The sequence below is a fragment of the Ambystoma mexicanum genome, chromosome 7p, assembly GCF_040938575.1.
Source record: "Ambystoma mexicanum isolate Mex_15411 chromosome 7p, UKY_AmexF1_1, whole genome shotgun sequence".
Classification (NCBI taxonomy): domain Eukaryota; kingdom Metazoa; phylum Chordata; class Amphibia; order Caudata; family Ambystomatidae; genus Ambystoma; species Ambystoma mexicanum.
The window spans coordinates 462,837,067-462,861,444 of NC_090939.1; the positions used below are offsets into that span (position 1 = coordinate 462,837,067).

Below are 24,378 nucleotides of genomic sequence, written 5' to 3' on the forward strand. Positions count from 1 at the left end.
AGACAAGCAGCACATTGGAAAGCGCCAAACAAAACCAGCCGAAGCTGCATGTAAAGAAATACAGCCACCTCATCTCGCTGAAATGGTCTGATTCAGAATGAAAGTGCAGAACGAAACCCATTAAAGAGGGAGGCAAACAGCAACCTTATCTCCTTCCACGTACTTCCTGTTTCAGTGTGACACACTGCAGCTTGACCCCCGGGGACAGCTTTCAAGTGTTTACTAAAAAAATGAATGGAAATACCTGAAGGTAAGGTCCCTAATCCTATCGCCATCCTTTTTGGAAGCTTGACGATTTTGTCATAGAGCTGGTGGGGTTTCACAGCCCTGCTCGCTCAGCAGCTGTTTATGAATCAACACCCTGTGGGAAAGGTGTGTCTTGTACTCGTAGCAGGTCCAGTTCAGAGAGACTAAACATCTGCGTAGAATGGAAAGCAAAATACAGATCGGGGACCTTCCATCAGCCTAGCTCTTGATTGGGCCAATTCTATTATAACGATACTTCATTGGTTGATGTAGGAGAGCACACATAAAATAACAAGTTGGCCTTCGGTGGTAACATACTAAAAGCATTCATACTTGCCATGACAACCAAACATACATATCCTGTTCCTGAACACCCCTTCCTCTTTCTTTTCTGTTAGCAATGTTTTGGCCACAGGTGGCACAAGCACCACCATATGAGTCAGAACTAAAAAAGGGGCTCTGTTTTAAATAGTGTATGCTTGCTAATTGCACAGTGTTACAGATGGGGATATGTAGGCTGTTCCTGCCTAGTGGACACTTGTCATGCCTTGTTTATAGATGGCCACCATTGTGGTGGCCCTAGACAACGGACTGAATCTGGCCTGAATATTAAGAGGAATTTGACTTGCTTCAAGGGATTTCACATGTGGAAGTTTTTCAAGTAAGGGGATTGCTGACCTGACAGTGCCATCAGAGGATCACCGAGGCCTGTCCAAGTTCTCGGATTGCCTTTCCTGCTTGCCCACTGGTGTACCTTTCGTTCTTTCTGTCTCCGGGATTCTCTAAGAATGTCAGCCCAGCCACTGGCAAGCATCCACGTGACGCCCTGGTTTCCTGGTGATATAGCGGTTTCACTGCAGCTCTTGTGAGTCTGCCCCTCATCCTCAGCACCTCACCTGGTTTGGGAAAAACAAACATCCACCTCCTGTCTGGCAGCATGCCAGTGTTGGAGGCTGCTGCATGGGGCATGGTGCAACTGGGAGAAATCAGCCACCTGTAAACTCCACAACACCCACAGTTTAGGACAAACAAAGTAGAAGAGATCCCTCATGGGACTCCCCCCCCCCCCCACCCCGTTGATGTCCAGATGGGGCCCAGACTCAGGCAAGATACCTGTGGGCTATAAATAAAAAAAGAGACCAGAGGACACCACTGGACTGTCATCACCAACAGCCCAGAGGAGACTCGTTTCACCAGCACATCGCCTGGCCTGCATCACCAGTACAGAAAGGTGAGAAGTGGATCTTCAGCAAGTAAAATCAATGGATACACTACCACACTGCGCTGATCATAATGTTTGTCAAAGGCACCCAATTTTAATCGCAAAGAAACAGCTGACACGTGTTTCGACCACAGGTCTTCTTCCAGGCTGAAGTAGATTCCTTATTTAGCACCCAATCCTGGGTGATTTGTGCGAACTGATAGGTCCAATTTATTGAGCTGTAACTTCTTAATTTACTGTGACGCTAACCAGTAAGAGAGTATAGTATCCATTCAAAACCGCACTGGCGGCTACATTAATTGGACGTATCAGTTCACCCAAATCACCCAAGACTGGGTGCTAAATAAGGAATCTACATCAACTCAATCAATGTGACTGTGCATTAGACTGAAGTGGCATGGTACGCAAAGTTACAGTTATTTTTTGGCTTATTTTAAGAACATGCATTATAGATGTTACTTGTTTGCACCAAGATCTGCGGTCATGTATAGGATAAAGAAGTTTAGACCACGGTATGGACCCAAAAAAAGGAATATTAAACAGAATAGACATTTAAAAAAAATGACTTACCTTTTTTGCAAATAAGCAACGCTCCAATCAGCCCCGAATTGTAATCTTGCACCATTTTATCATGAGAGTAGTAGCTGTAAGTGAGACAAAAAGGGTCCCCTTCTTTGGGCCCAATGGCTTCAGTAATGTCCCAAACGTACGTGTGCACCTGTCCTGGCAAAACTTTATCATCCGGTTTGTCTTCCGGAAATGTGTTGTCAGCATAAAGCGATCCTTTAAAAAGTTAAAGTGACAAAACAAGTAATTCATTTGTTTCCATTTTTCTTGAATGCGTCACTCATTAATCAACTAACAAACAAACTTAACATCAGTAGTAACATTTCAATTAGAACACTCTAATCATATTTAAGCATATATTTATCATGAATGATAGACTAAGGCCTGGAAAGTATACCATTGCCTCTCTTCCATCAATGGGCCTCATTAGGACCCAGGCGGTAAGGGGTTTACGGCAGCGTAAACAGCGCCGACCCTTACCGCCTGATTCCGAGGTCCCTTAGCGCCATGGAGGTTTTAACAACTGCTTTTAGCAGGTGTTAAAATCCATGGCGCTAAGGGACCTTGTTGTTAATTACGCCACCGTAATTTACGGTGGCGTAATTAACGCCTTCCCCACTCCCATTATGCCCTATGGGGCAAAAATGGGAATGGGGAAGGGTAAATGGGTTAATGGGGACTTACCGCCCCACTCACCTCGGAATGGTGCGGTAAGTCTGCCAACCACCATGGCGTAAACGTAGTTTACACCATGGTGGTAAAGGTACGACCCAGGCGGTAACTTACCGCCTGGGTCGTAATGAGGCCCAATGTGTCTTGGCATCCACAGACATTTGCACAGCATTGAATAGTAGGAAAAAATCCCCAGATGTAATCTGTAATCTTAAAGTAATAATGGTAATGCATTGCAAACCTGTTTGTTGTCATAGTAGAAGAGACATTTTGTCTCAGAGAAACGGGCAGAATGTACTTCTTGTAGGGACATTCTAGCACCTCACCACCTCCCTGTTGGTGGTACCTGTGGACCTTCTTTCCTGGTGTTGCCCTACAACTTTCTGTTCCCTAGTTTGGAGACTGCCTATCTGTGCACAGACAGGAGAGGTCATTAGAGACTATGGCACTCGAGTATGAGAGAGCCGCAAGAGAGACACACACAATCAGATTTAACACTGTTTAAGATGGCTCGTCAATGCGCCAAACGCCCTTAGCAGGAGCAGGGCCAGGCAAAAGCTAAGTTGCACAAATATTTCAATGATCTCAGCTGCAAGAAAGGGACACAATCCATAGTGAGCTCATCATTTACTAGCAAGCAATACTTGCCTTTAAACATTGTTCAGTTTATTCCATTGTATAGAGCAAAAAACTAGCACGTTTACGAAAGTATAGCCCTACTTGAAACGCAGTATAATAATCACTAAATAATACTCACTGTATGTCATTAAAACAAACTAGTATTTCATTAAGTTAGTCACATTTTACAAGAGAACAAATTGAAAACTGACTTCAGCGCCAATGTAACCTGACACCACAATACAATTAAAAGATGTAAAAAAACCGCGAAAGTGATTCATTACAGTGAGCAGGTAAGGAGGAATCTCAAACGTTGGTTTACTAAGAGAAAAGACAGTAAATGTTTAATTTAAAATGAACATTGCAAAGGCTTCGAAGTAGCAAATTAGGTAGGCAATGCTTCGTGTCTGGGGTCAATTATTTGCCATATGCTGCAACCCTGATTTACCACCATTACAAGCTATTTTCCTTCTTCTGACAAGTTACATGAAGGATTTATGAAAGACTGGTTTTACATTAGTAAACGCAGGTCAATTAGAAAAGGAGCTTGAATAATCTTTAGGACAGTAAATAAAATTACATGTGTCAAACCCCAGGGTATTCAAAAGCGTGTATGAAAATTATTTTTCACATTATGGTTATGTTGAAATAAGGGTTGAGTGTGTTCATTAACTTTTAAGAGCCGATACCATACTCAACCAAGAGAGTTTTTTCATTGCGCTTTCTTTGAAACCCCTTTCTTTGAATGTATTAATCCAGTATAAAAAACAAATTTGGAGAAAAATAATCAATTGGCATGAATGTCCTAGTTCCCCTAGATCACGGTTCCTTCTAATACTTGCTACTTCTAACCGTGCAAGTGGAGGGTCATCATTTATCAGACAAGAGCTAAGGTTGTACAATCAGTAAAAGATGTTTATGATTTCAGTGTTCCGTAGCCTTGAAAGAAGTGGTTACACTAAGGTTTCTTCCTCCACTACCCCAAACTCTGCTGTTGTAAGGGTTTAAATGGTGACAGGACTTTGTTTAGAATGTTAGCTTTTAATTGAAATGGCATGAACGTATATACTTTGAAAAACGTACCTAATATTTAAACCCAAATTCATAAAGCGGATAACACACTTGATTGTTCATGATGGCATTAAATGACAGCACATTTGCAATGCAACCAACTATATCCCAAGCACACTTAAACTGTCAGGTAATGCCGATCTTCCTTTCAAGGAGCACCTCAATATTTTATTTGCAAGACATGGTCGGGTATATGGCCAAATGGCCTACAGATGCTGTAGTACTAGTGTGGAAAACATTTTTTAGGGTATTATTGCAAACAAAAGGGGGGTTCTGGGAGTCCCTCTGCCGGCCATTAGTTCCGGTTTTGAGAGTCTTAGCCAGATTCTTTAGCTCACTATTTCTTTCACAGAGGAGAAATATCCATAACGTATCAGTCTTTGTCCTGTCCTGGGGCAGTCCAGCCCCAAAATGCTAGGCAATTCTCCTCTGAACAAGAGTAACAACAGCAACCCCAGGCACATGTTAGGGTGGAGCTGTGCCTCTCTAAGAGCAGTGAGCAAGGAGTCCATGTCTGGATTACTGTAATAATTCAAAGAGTTACACTGTTGTTGAGACAAGAACCCCAGAAGGTTAGTTAAATAGGAACATTAATAAAGCACTAAAGTTTGGATTCAGTCATATCACCAATACTAAAACATAGACTACCATTATTGTTTTGAATTAATGCACCAACTATAAGTCAGTGTTGAACAAGCCCTGATGAAGGATGTAATATCCGAAACGCGTCGGCTAAAAATGGAATGTTTGCACTCTGACTAAGACCACGTATGGTCACACCAATGTTTCTAGGGAGAGGATCTCTTAAAATGCAAAAAAAAACCTTTGAAGCACTGTCTTATGAAAATCTGTTAGTCTGAAGTAATGTTGTACTGTACTCTTTGGATGGTGAATTGGAACCATCGACATTAAAATTCCTGTTTGGTATTATATTTAGAATTTAAGTAAACATTATTTTAGGAGATTTGGAGAACGGTTGTACTGTTATCTAGATCGGTACATCTCCTGCAAGGAATAACATTTAATAATGAATATATATGTTATGTGTTTATATGTTATCCACGAAAACAAGGAGGTATTTTGACCCCACTAGAGTGCATAGGGGTTGTTTGTTGGCAACAACAGGTTGTATGTGTGTTTCAGCCTGGTTGGGCCTCATCAGTAGGGTGGTAGCTGTGCCTCTCTAAGAGCATGTGAGCAAGGGTCCACGTCTGGATTACCCTAGGAACTTGGGGTGAGTTACTTTAACTATGCAAACACAAGGGGGATTCTGGGAGTCCCTAATGTCCCGGTTTTGAGAGTCTTAGCCAGATTCTTTAGCTCACAATCTCTTTCACAGCTGAGAAATATCCACAACGTATCAGTCTTAGTCTTTCCCTGGGGCAGTCCAGCACCGAAATGCTAGGCAATTCTCCTCTGAACAAGAGTACCGACAGCAACCACAGACACGTGTTTCGGCCTAGTTGGGCCTCATCAGTAGGGTGGTAGCTGTGCCTCTCTAAGAGCAGTGAGCAAGGGGTCCACGTCTGGATTACCCTAGGAACTCGGGGTGAGTGACTTTAATTATGCAAACACAAGGGGAGTTTTGGGAGTCCCTCTGCTGGACATTAATCCCGGTTTTGAGAGCCTTAGCCAGATTCTTTAGCTCACTATCTCTTTCAAAGCTGAGAAATATCCATAACATATCAGTCTTTGTCCTGCCCTGGGGCAGTCCAGTTCCGAAATGCTAGGCAATTCTCCTCTGAACAAGAGTAACGACAGCAACCCCAGACATGTGTTTTAGCCTAGTTGGGCCTCATCCGTAGGGTTGTTATGAAGGGTCGACGGACCTGGTCTTTGTGGTGTCGCTGGCGTCACTTATCCTCAGTCTGCCCAAGTTCTCCCAAGATGGTGTCCCATACTCAGGGTGTTGTTCCAGTACTGCCGAAAGGAACACGGGAGACTCCTCCCTCATACCCGGAAACAGTACTTATGATGCAGAAGCCAAGACCGCAGTGCGTTGCTACTGCTTATGGTGGTTGCGCTACGTGAGTTATCGAGTAATTTATGCTTACTATTCTATTTGAATCCTTACCTTTATCCCTTTCTCTCCCGGTCCTTATTTCTCTTACCTTTGTGCTTCCAGGCAATCCCCTTCCGCTCGTCTATCAACTTCCGATACAAACTTTGCATTGATTGATAGCCAGTGGACCCCCATTTATAACGTAGGTGTTTTTCAACCCCTCATTTCCATCTGAATCTTGCCTGCTTATTTCCTTATAACATTTCCTCACGGTTGTTTCACTTCCTCTGTAGAAGAAGATTTGTAACAAGTGCACAGACCCCCGCTCAGTGTTGACAGGTGGAAGATATAACCGAAGGGGTTAGCCATCATGGAGCAACAAGTGCAGCACTTAGTTACAGCTATGCATGCACTCTCTGCAGAGATGCAACAACTCAAGCAGGAGAATACCAACCTACGTCAGCTAGTGGGTCACTCTGCTTAGAGCTCCGAAGACCCTCCGGGACCCTTACCTTGTGGACGATTCGATCGAAACCCACATCTAGTCAAGGAATTCCTAGAATCCTGCAATGTTCAATTTGCCTTCAAAGCAGCGTTTTTCCCTACAGATAGGGATAAAGTAGGACATATGATAGCCCAAATGACGGGTGCAGCTTTAGCTTGGGCTACTCCGCTAGTGACTAGTAATAATCCCATACTCAACTCTTATCCTGCCTTTTGTAACAGCATTAAGCGCATGTTCGGGAGACAAGAGGTTACCATCCCTTCCCAAGAGCGTTTACTTGATTTCAAACAAGGGAACCAGGACATACGGTCCTATATTACTAAATTCAAACAAACAGCGGCTGGCACCTCTTGGGTCGACGATGCCCTAATCACCATCTTTAGAAGTGGCCTTTCGTAATAACTTAAGGATGAAGTGTCTAGGGTCCCTCGGCCTCATAATATGTCTGAGTTTATTGCTCTAGTTATGCAACAAGGTTACCGTCTTCAAGAAAGACATCAGGAAAAGATAAAGAGACGCAGCTTTAGACAGCCGACTGAAGGTATTTCTCCTTCAAATAAGCCCATCTCCTCAGAGGAACCTATGCAGTTAAGGACCACTCGAGGGCCTCTCTCTGCAGACGAACGGGCTAGACATAAATCTCGGGGTCTATGCATGTACTGCGGAGCCAGTACGCACACAGTTAAAGAGTGTACAGTTGCTCCGCAAAGGAAGACGGGAAACGCCAGAGCCCAACCGTGAAGGGAATGATGGGTCAGGTCTTTCTTTCAGTTACCGGTTCCCTACTAATTAATCCATCTCACCTTTCTACTCCTTCAGAGAACACCATGATTGTTCTTGAGATATCGTCCTGGAAAAACATTCGTCTTGAAAAGGTCCCCGCACTGATTGACAGGGGTGCTGCGGGGAATTTTATAGATGATTCCTGTGCCAGAGAACATGGTATATATAACTAGACTGGCTAAATCTATAGAAATTCCAATGGAAAGCGTGGATGGTAGTCCACTAACCTCTGCTCCCATTAAAGACCATACTTGTTCTTTAACCTTGAACATTTCCTCCCATCAGGAAACATTAATCCTAGATATTATCCGAACTGCTCATTACCCGGTCATATTAGGGTTACCCTGGTTGAGGATGCACAATACGTATATTAATTGGTCTGCGGGAACCCTTTTCCTGGGTTCGGAGCATTGTGTTCATCAATGTTTGGGACACGAGAACGGGCAAAAGAATGGTAGTGCTACCAGCAGAGTACTTAATCAAATATCTTCTGTCCCCCCGGAATACCAACAATATCAATCAGTCTTCTCTCAGACCGAATACTCATCACTCCCGCCTCATCGAAGAGATGATTGCGCTATCGATTTGATTTCAGATTGCCCATTGCCATTCAGCCGGATGCATATTCTTTCCGCTAAAGAGAAAGAAGTCCTGAAAGAATATCTTCATGCACATCTACAGAACGGCCTGATCACCGAATATACCTCGCCGGCAGTAGCCTCCTTGTTTTTTATTCCAAAGAAGAACACTACAGAACTCCGCCCATGTATAGATTTCAGGAGCCTGAACAAAATCACTGTACCAGACAACTATCCAATGCCTCTCATTACAGACATCTTGGAGGCGATTAGAGGTGCTCAAGTTTACACTAAACTTGATTTGCGGAGAGCTTATCTCCTGATCCGCATACGAGCGGGAGATGAATGGAAAACAGCGTTTCGAACACCCTTGGGACATTTTCAATACCGTGTCATGCCTTTTGGCCTAGCAAATGCCTCGGCAGGATTTCAAAGATTCATGGACCATATCTTTGCAGACATTTCTCTTCACTACGTCATTATTTACCTGGACGATATTCTAGTCTTTTCATCTTCATTAACTGAGCACAAACAACATGTACACAAAGTCCTTCGTAGACTATAACAAAACCATTTATTGTGCAAATTGGAGAAGTGCGAGTTTCATAAAACTACAGTCGCGTACCTAGGATATATACTATCTCCACAGGGTATTGCAATGGACCCAGCGAAAGTCTCTGCCATCACTGAATGGCCCTCGCCAAGATCTGTTAAGGACATTCAAAGATTCCTAGTGTTCGCCAATTTTTATAGGCGTTTTATACCACATTTCTACTCGTTTACCTTGCCAATGACTCACCTTCTGAAAAAAGGTGTCACATACATTTAGACTTCAGAGACTGAGAAATCTTTTGAAACCTTAAAGGATTTATTTACAAAAGCACCCATTTTGGCAGTCCCTGATCAAAGAAGGCGGTTCATAGTCGAATCTGATGCCTCTCGTTATGCAGTAGGCGCTATACTACTACAACCAGATCACAGTAACAACGAGAGACCCATTGCATATTTATCAAAGACCTTAACCTCAGCAGAGATTAACTACACAGTCCTAGAAAAGGAGCTATTGTCAATAAAAAGTGCCTTTGAAGAATGGCATCATCTCCTCTTAGGAGCCCAACATCCCATAGAGGTGAGAACAGATCACCATAATCTCCACACTCTGCAATACGCACAAAAGTGCAACAGTCGTCAAGCAAGATGGGAAATTTTTTTTTCACCTTTCCGCATCATTTTCACCTTCATACCAGGGAAGACAAATTTGAAGGCTGATGCACTAACCCGTAGGGATCTCATGGAAAAGACTGCATTCAAACACAAACCTTTGTTCCCCAAGGCGATGTTCATTCCTGTCGTGCATAATTTTCTACAAAAAGTAGAGACCAGCGTTAGAAACTGGGTGCCCTCTAATACAGACGTTATTACACAGCATCAACTCACCTGCAGTAGAGGATTACTCTTTAAAGAAGACAGGATGTTTATACCGGAGGAAACACTCCGCAGGGAAGTATTAAGGCTTTGTCATGACTCTCGAGCTGCAGGACACAGAGGACTGTTGATTACAATGGAATTGATCCAAAGGCACTTCTGGTGGCCCACGTTTCGGAAAGATGTTCAGGATTATATCATTTCTTGCCCGATTTGTATTCAGACAAAGTCATTGTGTAAACCTCCTATTGGGGAATTGACACAAATGCAACTTCCCACTGAACCATAGCAGATAATCTCTACAGATTTTATTGTGGATCTCCCCCCGTCAGAAGACTGTACCACGATTATGGTTACCGTGGACTCCTTAACAAAGATGGCGCACTTCATTCCTCTCCCTTCGGTGCCTTCAGCGAGCACAATGGCTTGGATTTTCCTGGACTGTATCTTTTCGTTACACGGACTGCCAGAAATCATCATTTCGGACCGTGGTCCACAATATACATCACGATATTGGCGTCATCTTTGCAACACTTTGGGTATCTCTCATACCTTAAATTCGGGATACCACCCACAAACTAATGGCAGACCGAACGTCTTAACAAGAGTCTGTAAGGTTATCTTAGATGTCATGTATCGTCGGCCCAGGACAACTGGAAGGAGTTATTACCACTAGCAGAATCACGTGCAACAACGCGAACCATTCAGCTACTCGTTCCAGTCAATTTTTTTGTACCTATGGGTTTCATCCATCAGTTTTCCTGGCATCCATGCCACACACTTCGCCATTCCCCAATCTGGAGAGACTCGTGGAGGGAATCCAACAGGGACATCATAAAGCAATCAAAGCTCTACTGGCAGCCCAAGAAGCAAGCAAGAGACAGACGGATAAACACCAGACCCAAGCTCCGGATATACAAGTAGGAGATCGTGTCTGGTTGGCGAGTAAATTCTTACCCAGACGGCTAGTCCCTTCCAAACTATCTCCTAAATACTATGGGCCGTTCACAGTGTTGGAAAGGAAGGGTCCAGCAGCCTACAAGTTGCAACTTCCGCATTCCTGGAGACACATTCACCCTACCTTCCATGTGTCTCAATTGAAACCAGATATCAGAAATCATTTTCATCAGACTCACTCAGGTACACCTCCCTCGATTTTGACGAACTCTGGCCCTGAACACGAAGTTTCAGGGATATGTGATGCTCGCTATCTACGGGGGGTCCTTCAGTTTTTAGTCGACTGGAAGGGATATTTAGCTGTGGAACGTTCTTGGGAACCTGTTTCTACTGTTCACGCTCCACGACTGGTTCGCTCGTTTTACCGGTGTCACCCGGGTAAACCGGGGTACACCTCCCTTGGAAGGGGGCATGCTGTTATGAAGGGTTGACGGACCTGGTCTTTGTGGCGTTGCTGGCATCACTTATCCTCAGTCTGCCTGAGTTCTCCCAAGATGGCGTTCCATACACAGGGTATCGTTCCAGTACTGCCAAAAGGAACACGGGAGACTCCTCCCTCATACCCGGAAACAGTACTTATGATGCAGAAGCCAAGACCGCAGTGCGTTGCTACTGCTTATGGTGGTTGCGCTACGTGAGTTATCGAGTAATTTATGCTTACTATTCTATTTCAATCCTTACCTTTATCACGGTCTCTCCCGGTCCTTATTTCTCTTACCTTTGTGCTTCCAGGCAATCCCCTTCTGCTCGTCTATCAACTTCCGATACAAACTTTGCATTGATTGATAGCTAGTGGACCCCCATTCATAACATAGGTGTTTTTCAACCCCTCATTTCCATCCGAATCTTGCCCGCTTATTTCCTTATAACATTTCCTCACAGTTGTTTCACTTCCTCTGTAGAAGAAGATTTGTATTTCCAAAACTAAAATACCCAGCATTCCATCCGCCTATGTCGCGGACTTCTTCATTTGTGACCTAGGAGTTGAGCGTTTATCTTGCTTACAAAATTCCCATTCATTCGGCACTCCTTACAGTTATTCCTGCTCACAGGAAAGGTATCATCATTACCCTATTTTTTTACAAACGGCTCAATATCTTGTTGCCATACTAAACTCTCCTTTTCATTATAGAACCAATCCAGTGAATTAGAGGGTCACCTAGTACTACACCTTCCAGTTCAAAGGCAGTTATCAGCGCTCACCAGCGACGATCCCGATTCCTCCTGCTCATCGCTCTCAAGCTACACAGGGTTTTTTCCCTTTCGAGGGTTTCCCTGCTGCGTTCTCTTGTTGCCTCAGTTGTAGGCATATAGAGAGTGTGTCAGGTGAACTTCTCTTCTCTGCTAGCTGCTCCAGAAGACAAGGTCGGCGACCCTTCGGATTACATTATCTATCTGTCAACGCAGAGGTGGAAGTGTTTGTAAACAAACTACTAATCGAGATAAATTATAACAAGGGTGGTAGCTGTGCCTCTCTAAGAGCAGTGAGCAACGGGTCCACGACTGGATTACCCTAGTAATTCAGATTGAGTTACTTTAACTATGCGAAGACAAGGGGAGTTCTGGGAGTCCCTCTGCTGGCCATTAGTCCCGGTTTTGAGAGTCTCAGCCAGATTCTTTAGCTCACTATCTCTTTCACAGATAAGAAATATCCATAACATATCAGTCTTTGTCCTTCCCTGGGGCAGTCCAGCACCGAAATGCTAGGCAATTCTCCTCTGAACAAGAGTACCGACAGCAACCCCAGACATGTGTTTCGGCCTGGTTGGGCCTCATCAGTAGGGTGGTAGCTGTGCCTCTCTAAGAGCAGTGAGCAAGGGGTCCACGTCTGGATTACCCTAGTAACTCAGGGTGAGTTACTTTAATTATGCAAACACAAGGGAGGTTCTGGGAGTCCCTCTGTCGGCCATTAGTCCCGGTTTTGAGACTCTTAGCCAGATTCTTTAGCTCACTATCTCTTTCACAGAGGTGAAATATCCATAACATATCTGTCAGGAATTCCGCACAACAATACTGGAGGAATTGGAGAAAATGACATTCACGTTACCAACAGTGGAATTCAAGATGGCGCCTTGTTGGCGTCATCTCAACAAACTACTTGCAGCTCTAGTCTTTTTCCAACATGGGGACCGCTCTATATCATTCCTCTCTATGATCGGGTAAGATGCGTCGCTTCTGATCGCTGCACAGAGCCTTGCCTGTGTTTTCCTTGCGTTCCAGCTACTTTTCTTAACTTGCCCAGTTACCTGTCTTCTTCGTGAATCGCCGCAAATCGACTGTACTGTTGCTCTTCTCGTCTAAACCTCTGCTCCTGTTCCCTTCCTACTTTCTTATTTTCTTCTGCTTCTGCTGCCTTCCTACATTGGAGCCTCCTCCTGAGAGTTTCCGTTTCCTTACCTTTTTCTTCCATTTCTTTCCTTCCTTTCCTTACTCTGTTTACCCTTTTTTCCTTCTTTTTCACTCTTCCTCCCACTGTTCTGTCTGTCATCCGGCACGTTTATCTGCCGGGCTCCTTCCAGTACCTGCTTGCAGCCACAACTTACTACGTGGGCTCACTCTCCCGCTAGCTTGTTAATCAGCAGACTTTCATCTGTTGTCTCCGTGCCTGGATCCAAGCCTCTTCGTCTACAGTCTACGGAACTTACCTTCGTCTACTGCAGTGCACGTTGGAGTGTTGGCTGGAATCACCATCTTCCAGGAATTACTATTGGGTTTTCTTCCCCACGAGGGTTTCCCAAGGGTGCGGCCCCTGAGGTGCACTGAGCCCAGTTTCTGGTCTCTGAACGCCTTGGGGGACACATTCATTACCTCTGAACCATCTTCTACCGGATCTGCTGCTAAGGACAATCGTGAGTACTGTTGGATTGTAATAATATCTGTCTTTGTCCTGCCCTGGGCAGTCGAGCACCGGAATGCTAGGCAATTCTCCTCTGAACCAGACAGCAACCCAGCGCACGTGTTTCGGCCTGGTTGGGCCTCATCAGTAGGGTAGCAGCTGTGTCTCTCTAAGAGCAGTGAGCAAGGGGTCCACGTCTGGATTACCCTAGTAACTCAGGGTGAGTTACTTTATTCATTTATTTTAATTTGTTTTATTGATTTTAAAATAAACCAAACAACAACATAGCACCAAACAAAGTCAACAGCTGTCACATTAAAATTGCTTAAACCATTCCCCCTATCTCCCTCCTTTTTTTCCCTCTCCCCACCAAAACCCACCCCCTGATGCCTGAAACACTCCTGTGCTATCTACCAAAGTGAGAGAAACAGAAAATTCTAAAGGCTCTCATCTTATCTAACTCCTCATACCACCATCAGGCTTAATTCACAGCCCCATCATCCATGGCATCCTTTGCAAACAAATCATGTAACATGGTCTCCCATGCTGCAGCGCCTGCTGTGGCCTCACCTTGGCTTGCCCATGCCGCCCTCTTCCACGCCGCTGTTTCTGCCATTGGCCACCGCCTCAGGTCCCGCCACCAATCGTCCACCCTCGGGCCTCGAGCAGATTTCCACGCCATGGTTATCCTACATTTGTCAAGGATGCACGCCAGATCCTTCATTTTGTGGGCATGCTTGTACCCTTAGGATGTGGAAAGTGGCCCAGTGAACATGCCCCCGGGGAAAGCACATCGAGGTTCAACCCACCACTGTGCAGTCGGCTCACCACAACTTGCCAGTATAGCCCCACCACAGGGCATGCCCAAAACATATGCAACATGCCAGCATCCCCCGCCTTGCACCTGGGGCACACCTGCACCACAGCTCCTGGGAACCACGAGATACTCTGGGGGGGGGGTCATATATGCTCTTTGTGTCACCAACAGTTGTATGAGCTGTAGTCTTGCATTCATGCGATACTCTTTTGAGGTATCCTAGCATCTGCCCCCATTGTGCATCTGTAAACTCTGTTCTCAAATCTTCCTCCCATTTACTCTGTATCATTAGAGGGGAAGGTGGCCCATTTGTCAATAGGGGATCATATAGCCTCGATATAGAGTGCACCCCTTCCGCTATATATCATAAAGAACATCTACCACTGCATGTCTGCCAATCAATTCACTCTATGCGGGCCATCTGCGCACTATCTCTCTCTTGACTGTGTTACGTAACAAATATTGGTCTTTATGCAGCCCAGTTTGTGCCGTCAACTCTGCCAGCCAGTCCACCACAAACTGTACTTGCCCTGCCACATAGTACAGTTCAAACTGCAGAACCCTGATAGTGCCCTCAGTATGCGGCCTGTGCAATAGTAACAACGCTATTCGGTTCCTTCCATTTTGCCACAGGAACCCTCTACACATGCTATCCAAAGTTTTAAAGAAGTGTCTAGGTATGTAAAACGGGACATTTACGAAGAAGTGTTGCATTCTGGGCAGTACCACCATCGTCAACAGAGCTACCCTACCCATCAATGAATGGGGCAGTCTAGCTCAGAACTTCATGGATCTCCTAACCTCCTCCAAGTCCCTCAGTGTGTTCTGTGCGTGCTCAGCCACAGGAACATGATATACATTGACTCCCAAATACCTAAACGGGGTCACTACGCATCATAAAGCGAGAACCGTCAATGCCCCTATGTCCAGCCCACGCAGTCCTACTAAGGTAAACAAGGCTGACTTGTCCATACTAATTGTAATGCGCGACAGTTTCGCAAAGAGTGCCAGTGCTTCGAATAATAATTCAAAATTATCTGCAGGGTTCTGAATATACAACAGCGTATCATCCACATACAGGGATATCAGATACCTAGCCCCATCTATTTCGATACCTGCCTCTATGTATAACTCCCTGAGATACTGAGCAAGAGGTTCCATTTCTAGGATATAGAGCAGTGGCGACCACGGGCATTCCTGTCTTGTTCCCTTCTCCAGTTCCCATGCCTTTGAGATATGTGTCCCAGTTTTAACCCTGGCAATTGGTCTAGTATACACTAGCTGCACCCACTTGATATACTTCTGCCTAAACATGTGCAAAGTTGCATATAGCCAGTCCCATCTAACGGAATCAAACTCCTTGATGGCATCCAATGTGGCTATGGCACACAGTGTGTCCCAGGATGCTGTGCTAGCACGTGGTGCAACCGCCTTAAGTTCCAGGACTTACTGCACCCTGGTATATAGCCCAGTTGGTCTGGCAACACCAACACTTTCTGCTTTTGTTACATTTATGTACCTTTACAAACCAGGTTATACTCTGTTTGTTAATTGGAATGAGAATTCCTGGATGCTTCACCATTGTCTGAATAATTCTTTTGTACATTGTTTATTTGTTTGAAAAAACAGACCTTGAGAGGTCTATTAAAAAGTATCAAAAAGTATTGGTCAGTACCAGATCTGTATAATTGGTTACATAAGTGATCTTACATGCCTGATTTATCCTTTATTGATGTTATTTATTTTCTATTTTGTAATTTGTTAAAGTCAAGACTCAATTAACACTCTCTCCACATGAGAGTATTAATTGATCAACTAAGAGTCAACATTTAACTCCCGAACGAAGATTCGGTAGGAGTGCATTTGGGCTTACTGCCTAGCAATAGGTAGTTTAGGTTGTTTAGATATTTTGTCCCAAGTGGTCTTGTGACGTTAGCCCGCCTGCACCCGAAATTTCACCATAAAATTCATTGACATTATTTCTTTATTTAATAGTGTGAACTAACACCTTTGGTGTGCTTCTACTCCACATCAATTATCCTGATTTACATGAGCTGTGCATTCCCACCCCATAGTTCTTTTGTGTTTTCCTTCTCTGACCACACAAAGGGAATTGCACGCACCTTCTAGATATTCGGTATTATATAATACCTATATCTGTTATCTAGTGAACAGTATAATATGTCTTTCTCTAAAATAGACCAGACCACAAATAACAGAGCTGAAACCTTAGCTTTCAGCGAAGAAGAAGCCACGAGAATCCTGGGGCTGATTAAGATAGCAGGAACTGAACTGACAACCACTGATAAACCAGAAGCCCTGATTCGACAATTAGAGTGGAAGATTCGAAGGGAAATCAATCTCAAGTTACATGCATCAACTTTAGCTCAGTATTTCACCACAAAGAGGATACCAAGAGGCCTGAGGGTAAACCTCGAACCCACCTTATGCAAAGAAAATCCTGCCTTTGTGAAACGTTGGCATTTGATCCTCAATAAATGCTCACTGGATTTGATCATTTTAACGATTGAAGAACTGGCTCGTTCTTTGACTACCTTGAATGAAGATATAGAAGGTCTTAAAACTTCATTAAGCAAAACCTACACGGCAGATCAACTTAAACAAATTCTTGAAGAAACTAATCAGAAACTAGCAAACTATTCACAGGAACTTGAAGCTAAAAAGATCAGGAAGTTCAGAAGGGACACGCTAGACTATAAGTTGGACATAGTCTATAGCTGGCAAGCCTATTACGGATATAACCCGAATAAACAGAATAGTAGCAATCCACGGAAGACCGGACACCCCTCGACTGGGAACACCTCTTCTGACGCTTCCAGCACAGAACTAGACGCCACATCAGGTCAGACCGCGGAAACAACACAAGGTCCCTTAGCCAGCGAGTCCACGAACCATGAAGCTACGACTTCCCCTTTTTTAGAAAAAAGCCGACTCGAAGAGGACAAAAGAAAAAATCCACAGAGAAAGAAGGGGACGAAGAAACCCTGATAGTCAATATTTCGTCATACCATCTCTCGAAGATGGAGACACAAGTTCTGAGGAAAGGTTTATCCTTTGTTCCAATGAATAGCAGTACCTTATTGAGGGAAAAGATTGATTTCTTTAAACTTATGCGCAAATTGAAGCTTAAAGTATTCTTCAACTCTCTGGAAGAAGACAACATCGAAAAGGAACCACATGAATTCCTAGAACTTACTCCTAAAAGTACTTTTAATCCCCCAATACATAACCATATACTATCCACTTTTGAGAAGACCGTACTTGAAGACTTCAAGAAGATACGATTCAATACTAAGGCTCAAGGAAACTTCACTAAAATCGAACACCAGACATTGAAAAATCTATTGGACAATCAAACTATCATCTTCAAACCAGCAGATAAGGGAGGAGCCCTAGTCCTGATGGACAAACAGGATTACCTCGATGAAATTGAAGGCCAATTAAGAGACGAGGAAACTTACCTTGAGGTCCCTATGAACCCAACAGAAACAGTGCGAGCTCTGATTGAAAAAGTCCTGGATGAGGCTGAAGAGAATGACGTAATCTCTGAGAAAACACGCCGGTTTCTCGACAATAAACATCCCATCATGCCGGTGATGTATATCTTACCTAAAATCCATAAGAGACTGTTAAAACCTCCAGGCCGCCCCATTATAGCAGCTACTAACAGCATCCTTGAACCTTTGGCACAATATCTGGACAAAATAATTCAACCCTTGGTCCAAGAGACGCCGACTTATGTGAAGGACACCATGCACTTCCTGCAACTGTTGAAGAACACGCAGTTTGTGGAAGGGAGAGATATATTATTTACTATGGACGTTACGTCCTTATACACAAATATTGCCCATGAAGCTGGCCTAGAAGCTATAGAATGGCTTATTTTGAGATCGGACAAATGTCAAGGAGACCGGCTGTTCATTCTCTCCCTCTTGAAATTGGTACTTAACAATAACTTTTTTAAGTTTCAGGATAGATACTTTATCCAAATTTCAGGCACAAGCATGGGTGCAGCTATGGCACCGTGCTATGCCAATGCATTTATGTACTATCTGGAATACGAACATGTTCTCACATCACCAAGATGGATGAGACACCTATCCCTGTACGTGAGATACATTGATGACGTCTTTGGGGTATGGACTGGCCCTCAAGACGAATTGGTCAATTTCTTTGACATGATGAATCGGATGAATCCACGCATTAGGTTTACTACAGAGACAAGTACAACAACCATACATTTCCTGGATGTGGAAATTTACGTGGCTGGAGCTAAATTGGAGACCAGGATTTACACCAAACCAACTGACAGGAATAGTCTATTACTCGCCACAAGTTTCCATCCTAAACGAACCATTGACAGTGTCCCACTGAGTCAATTTCTACGTTATAGGAGGAACATCTCAGAACCCACTGAATATGAACGTCAGGTGATTACACTGGGAAATAAATTCACAGCAAGAGGATACGACTCTACATTGATCTCAGATGTATCAGGAAAGGTCCGTGAGATAAACAGGGACTCACTACTAGTACCGAAGCCAACAAAATCTCGAGAAGCACTGACATATGTTACCACCTACTCGGTCCAGAGCACAAGAATTAAGAAAGCCATCAAAAAAAACTGGCCCATGCTACAATTGGACCCACAATTGCAACATCTTTTCCCTGATCCTCCAACGTTTGCCTATAGAAATAGCAGATCTATACGAAAGACCCTAGTGAAAGCTGAGATCCCAGTTGGGGGTCCGTCCACCCAACACAAAGGCACTATTCCATGCCACAATTGTCAACACTGTGGCAACATCTTAAAGGGCAATCACATTACACACCCCCATTCTGGCAAACCTTTACAATTAAAACACTCCTGTACCTGTGATGCTCAAAATGTGATATATGCACTGAAATGTCCATGTGGACTCTATTATGTAGGAATGACTACTCGGAAAGCGAAAATAAGATGGACTGAGCATAAGTCCAATATTCGGAACAAGAGTCCCAAATCACCTGTTTCATTGCACTTTACAGAGGCACGCCACACGGTGGCGTAGTTAAAATGTGTTATTTTAGAACAAGTGACATCAGGTACCAGGGGGGGAGATATACAACGGAAATTAGCACAACGTGAAATACTATGGATTGATCTTCTAGACTCACTGCACCCTCGGGGGATGAATGTTGAATTTGATTTAATGTGCTTTGTATAAATTAGCCTGAATCGCCACAATGTCCGCCCAGCTGCAAGGGTAACTGACATATGATTGTTTCATGGACTACAATGCCTCACCCCAAGCGGTAAATAGGGTTGTCCCCACGTCATTGTGACTCTGAGCTCATATTTCCACTCTCTTTATTCCTTATTAGGTTTTCGTTTTCAAATACCTAGAGCCTGTGTCCTTAACAACTAGATTGTGTGATATCACAGATTCCCCTCTTTGTCCACTCGATTCGTCACCATGGACTTGTCGATACATTTACTCTATGACTTTGTCACTTGGTGATTAGTATATTAGGAATGCACATAGCTATATTGGCTTGACTCGCCAGTTCAATACCTCTTTTTAGTACAGAGATGCGGCCACCTGAGATACCCCCCCATGGAATTGTCATTTATATTGATGCGAGATGGGGGCACCCCGCGAATCCTATTGGTTTCGCGGTGGTGCCCCCACTCGCATCCCAGAGTAATCAATTTCTGTTTGAGTGCTTTCCTCTACATATTTAATATAGAGACCCCGCTACATGGGTTATATTGATTCCAAGGTGCTCTTACCTATTACTCTATGGAGCTCCTCCCTCTGCGATGAGTGGCCCACACCAATATGGCGGATTTCCCGGCTGGCCCAACGCGCATGCGCGGGGTTACCGGGACACCAACTAATGCCTACCGTAGTGGAGCCGCTACGCTTACAGCGGTCGGCTCACTCGGTGTTTATCTGCAACCTAGGTAAGTCTTTGGACTCCGTTTGGACGGCGCACCTGCGTCTGCACTTTTTTGCACCCGCCTTTTTACACTTGGCGTGATGCTTTGAACTTCATGTATCTCGTAGCGAGATACCAGGCTGGCGCTCCTACATACATTTAATATCTGTTTCTATCCCCTCGGTGGATTGCTTAGACATAGCTCGTTGAGAAAACTTTGTTATGACCATCCAGATGACTCACGACTGTTTGGTCTGATCATTGCTCTGTCATTATTCCTTATAGGGTGTCCTGGCCGCATTCTGTCACTTCCCGGCCTCCGGCGCATTTCAGCTGTTGACTGGGTCTGAATTGGAACTTTATCAGCCTCAGATTGAGGTTAGTACCCATTATCTCTCTACTTATTTCGGTTTAAAATTATATCAGTTAACCTCACTGATTAGCTTAAATGGTAATGTTTATTCTTTTGAATTTCCCGCAGGAAAGGCTTTTAGAACGCATTTAACAATCACTACTCTACTACATACAGGAACAGTGAAGTCCCCACCCTGAAGATGGATCATTCGATCCGAAACGCGTTGGTTACCTATGTCACCTATTAAAAGGGGCTTCCCTGAATGGTGTTACTTCACAATACAAAAACCCTAAGAGTGAACTTATTGCTGTTTGTTAAATTTATATCGCTGGTTTACAATTGGTTAATGAAATGTATACATGTCCCTTTGAACATTTACAGGATGTGAATAATAAGGCTAAGCTTTGAGCTACTTGCTTTCTGCTTTTGTTACATTTATGTACCTTTACAAACCAGGTTATACTCTGTTTGTTAATTGGAATGAGAATTCCTGGATGCTTCACCATTGTCTGAATAATTCTTTTGTACATTGTTTATTTGTTTGAAAAAACAGACCTTGAGAGGTCTATTAAAAAGTATCAAAAAGTATTGGTCAGTACCAGATCTGTATAATTGGTTACATAAGTGATCTTACATGCCTGATTTATCCTTTATTGATGTTATTTATTTTCTATTTTGTAATTTGTTAAAGTCAAGACTCAATTAACACTCTCTCCACATGAGAGTATTAATTGATCAACTAAGAGTCAACATTTAACTCCCGAACGAAGATTCGGTAGGAGTGCATTTGGGCTTACTGCCTAGCAATAGGTAGTTTAGGTTGTTTAGATATTTTGTCCCAAGTGGTCTTGTGACGTTAGCCCGCCTGCACCCGAAATTTCACCATAAAATTCATTGACATTATTTCTTTATTTAATAGTGTGAACTAACACCTTTGGTGTGCTTCTACTCCACATCAATTATCCTGATTTACATGAGCTGTGCATTCCCACCCCATAGTTCTTTTGTGTTTTCCTTCTCTGACCACACAAAGGGAATTGCACGCACCTTCTAGATATTCGGTATTATATAATACCTATATCTGTTCTCTAGTGAACAGTATAATATGTCTTTCTCTAAAATAGACCAGACCACAAATAACAGAGCTGAAACCTTAGCTTTCAGCGAAGAAGAAGCCACGAGAATCCTGGGGCTGATTAAGATAGCAGGAACTGAACTGACAACCACTGATAAACCAGAAGCCCTGATTCGACAATTAGAGTGGAAGATTCGAAGGGAAATCAATCTCAAGTTACATGCATCAACTTTAGCTCAGTATTTCACCACAAAGAGGATACCAAGAGGCCTGAGGGTAAACCTCGAACCCACCTTATGCAAAGAAAATCCTGCCTTTGTGAAACGTTGGCATTTGATCCTCAATAAATGCTCACTGGATTTGATCATTTTAACGATTGAAGAACTGGCTCGTTCTTTGACTACCTTGAATGAAGATATAGAAGGTCTTAAAACTTCATTAAGCAAAACCTACACGGCAGATCAACTTAAACAAATTCTTGAAGAAACTAATCAGAAACTAGCAAACTATTCACAGGAACTTGAAGCTAAAAAGATCAGGAAGTTCAGAAGGGACACGCTAGACTATAAGTTGGACATAGTCTATAGCTGGCAAGCCTATTACGGATATAACCCGAATAAACAGAATAGTAGCAATCCACGGAAGACCGGACACCCCTCGACTGGGAACACCTCTTCTGACGCTTCCAGCACAGAACTAGACGCCACATCAGGTCAGACCGCGGAAACAACACAAGGTCCCTTAGCCAGCGAGTCCACGAACCATGAAGCTACGACTTCCCCTTTTTTAGAAAAAAGCCGACTCGAAGAGGACAAAAGAAAAAATCCACAGAGAAAGAAGGGGACGAAGAAACCCTGATAGTCAATATTTCGTCATACCATCTCTCGAAGATGGAGACACAAGTTCTGAGGAAAGGTTTATCCTTTGTTCCAATGAATAGCAGTACCTTATTGAGGGAAAAGATTGATTTCTTTAAACTTATGCGCAAATTGAAGCTTAAAGTATTCTTCAACTCTCTGGAAGAAGACAACATCGAAAAGGAACCACATGAATTCCTAGAACTTACTCCTAAAAGTACTTTTAATCCCCCAATACATAACCATATACTATCCACTTTTGAGAAGACCGTACTTGAAGACTTCAAGAAGATACGATTCAATACTAAGGCTCAAGGAAACTTCACTAAAATCGAACGCCAGACATTGAAAAATCTATTGGACAATCAAACTATCATCTTCAAACCAGCAGATAAGGGAGGAGCCCTAGTCCTGATGGACAAACAGGATTACCTCGATGAAATTGAAGGCCAATTAAGAGACGAGGAAACTTACCTTGAGGTCCCTATGAACCCAACAGAAACAGTGCGAGCTCTGATTGAAAAAGTCCTGGATGAGGCTGAAGAGAATGACGTAATCTCTGAGAAAACACGCCGGTTTCTCGACAATAAACATCCCATCATGCCGGTGATGTATATCTTACCTAAAATCCATAAGAGACTGTTAAAACCTCCAGGCCGCCCCATTATAGCAGCTACTAACAGCATCCTTGAACCTTTGGCACAATATCTGGACAAAATACTTCAACCCTTGGTCCAAGAGACGCCGACTTATGTGAAGGACACCATGCACTTCCTGCAACTATTGAAGAACACGCAGTTTGTGGAAGGGAGAGATATATTATTTACTATGGACGTTACGTCCTTATACACAAATATTGCCCATGAAGCTGGCATAGAAGCTATAGAATGGCTTATTTTGAGATCGGACAAATGTCAAGGAGACCGGCTGTTCATTCTCTCCCTCTTGAAATTGGTACTTAACAATAACTTTTTTAAGTTTCAGGATAGATACTTTATCCAAATTTCAGGCACAAGCATGGGTGCAGCTATGGCACCGTGCTATGCCAATGCATTTATGTACTATCTGGAATACGAACATGTTCTCACATCACCAAGATGGATGAGACACCTATCCCTGTACGTGAGATACATTGATGACGTCTTTGGGGTATGGACTGGCCCTCAAGACGAATTGGTCAATTTCTTTGACATGATGAATCGGATGAATCCACGCATTAGGTTTACTACAGAGACAAGTACAACAACCATACATTTCCTGGATGTGGAAATTTACGTGGCTGGAGCTAAATTGGAGACCAGGATTTACACCAAACCAACTGACAGGAATAGTCTATTACTCGCCACAAGTTTCCATCCTAAACGAACCATTGACAGTGTGCCACTGAGTCAATTTCTACGTTATAGGAGGAACATCTCAGAACCCACTGAATATGAACGTCAGGTGATTACACTGGGAAATAAATTCACAGCAAGAGGATACGACTCTACATTGATCTCAGATGTATCAGGAAAGGTCCGTGAGATAAACAGGGACTCACTACTAGTACCGAAGCCAACAAAATCTCGAGAAGCACTGACATATGTTACCACCTACTCGGTCCAGAGCACAAGAATTAAGAAAGCCATCAAAAAAAACTGGCCCATGCTACAATTGGACCCACAATTGCAACATCTTTTCCCTGATCCTCCAACGTTTGCCTATAGAAATAGCAGATCTATACGAAAGACCCTAGTGAAAGCTGAGATCCCAGTTGGGGGTCCGTCCACCCAACACAAAGGCACTATTCCATGCCACAATTGTCAACACTGTGGCAACATCTTAAAGGGCAATCACATTACACACCCCC

At 43.6% G+C, this 24,378-nt stretch overlaps 1 protein-coding gene across 1 annotated transcript in view; it reads right to left on the reverse strand.

Moving 5' to 3' along the window:
- Positions 1 to 24,378, reverse strand: part of F5 (coagulation factor V) — a 1,375,529-nt gene that overhangs the window by 1,124,854 nt on the left and 226,297 nt on the right. Inside the window, exon 4 of the mRNA XM_069636481.1 lies at positions 2,039 to 2,251. Coding sequence (XP_069492582.1) covers positions 2,039 to 2,251 — 213 coding nt within the window. The remainder of the gene's footprint in view (positions 1 to 2,038; positions 2,252 to 24,378) is intronic.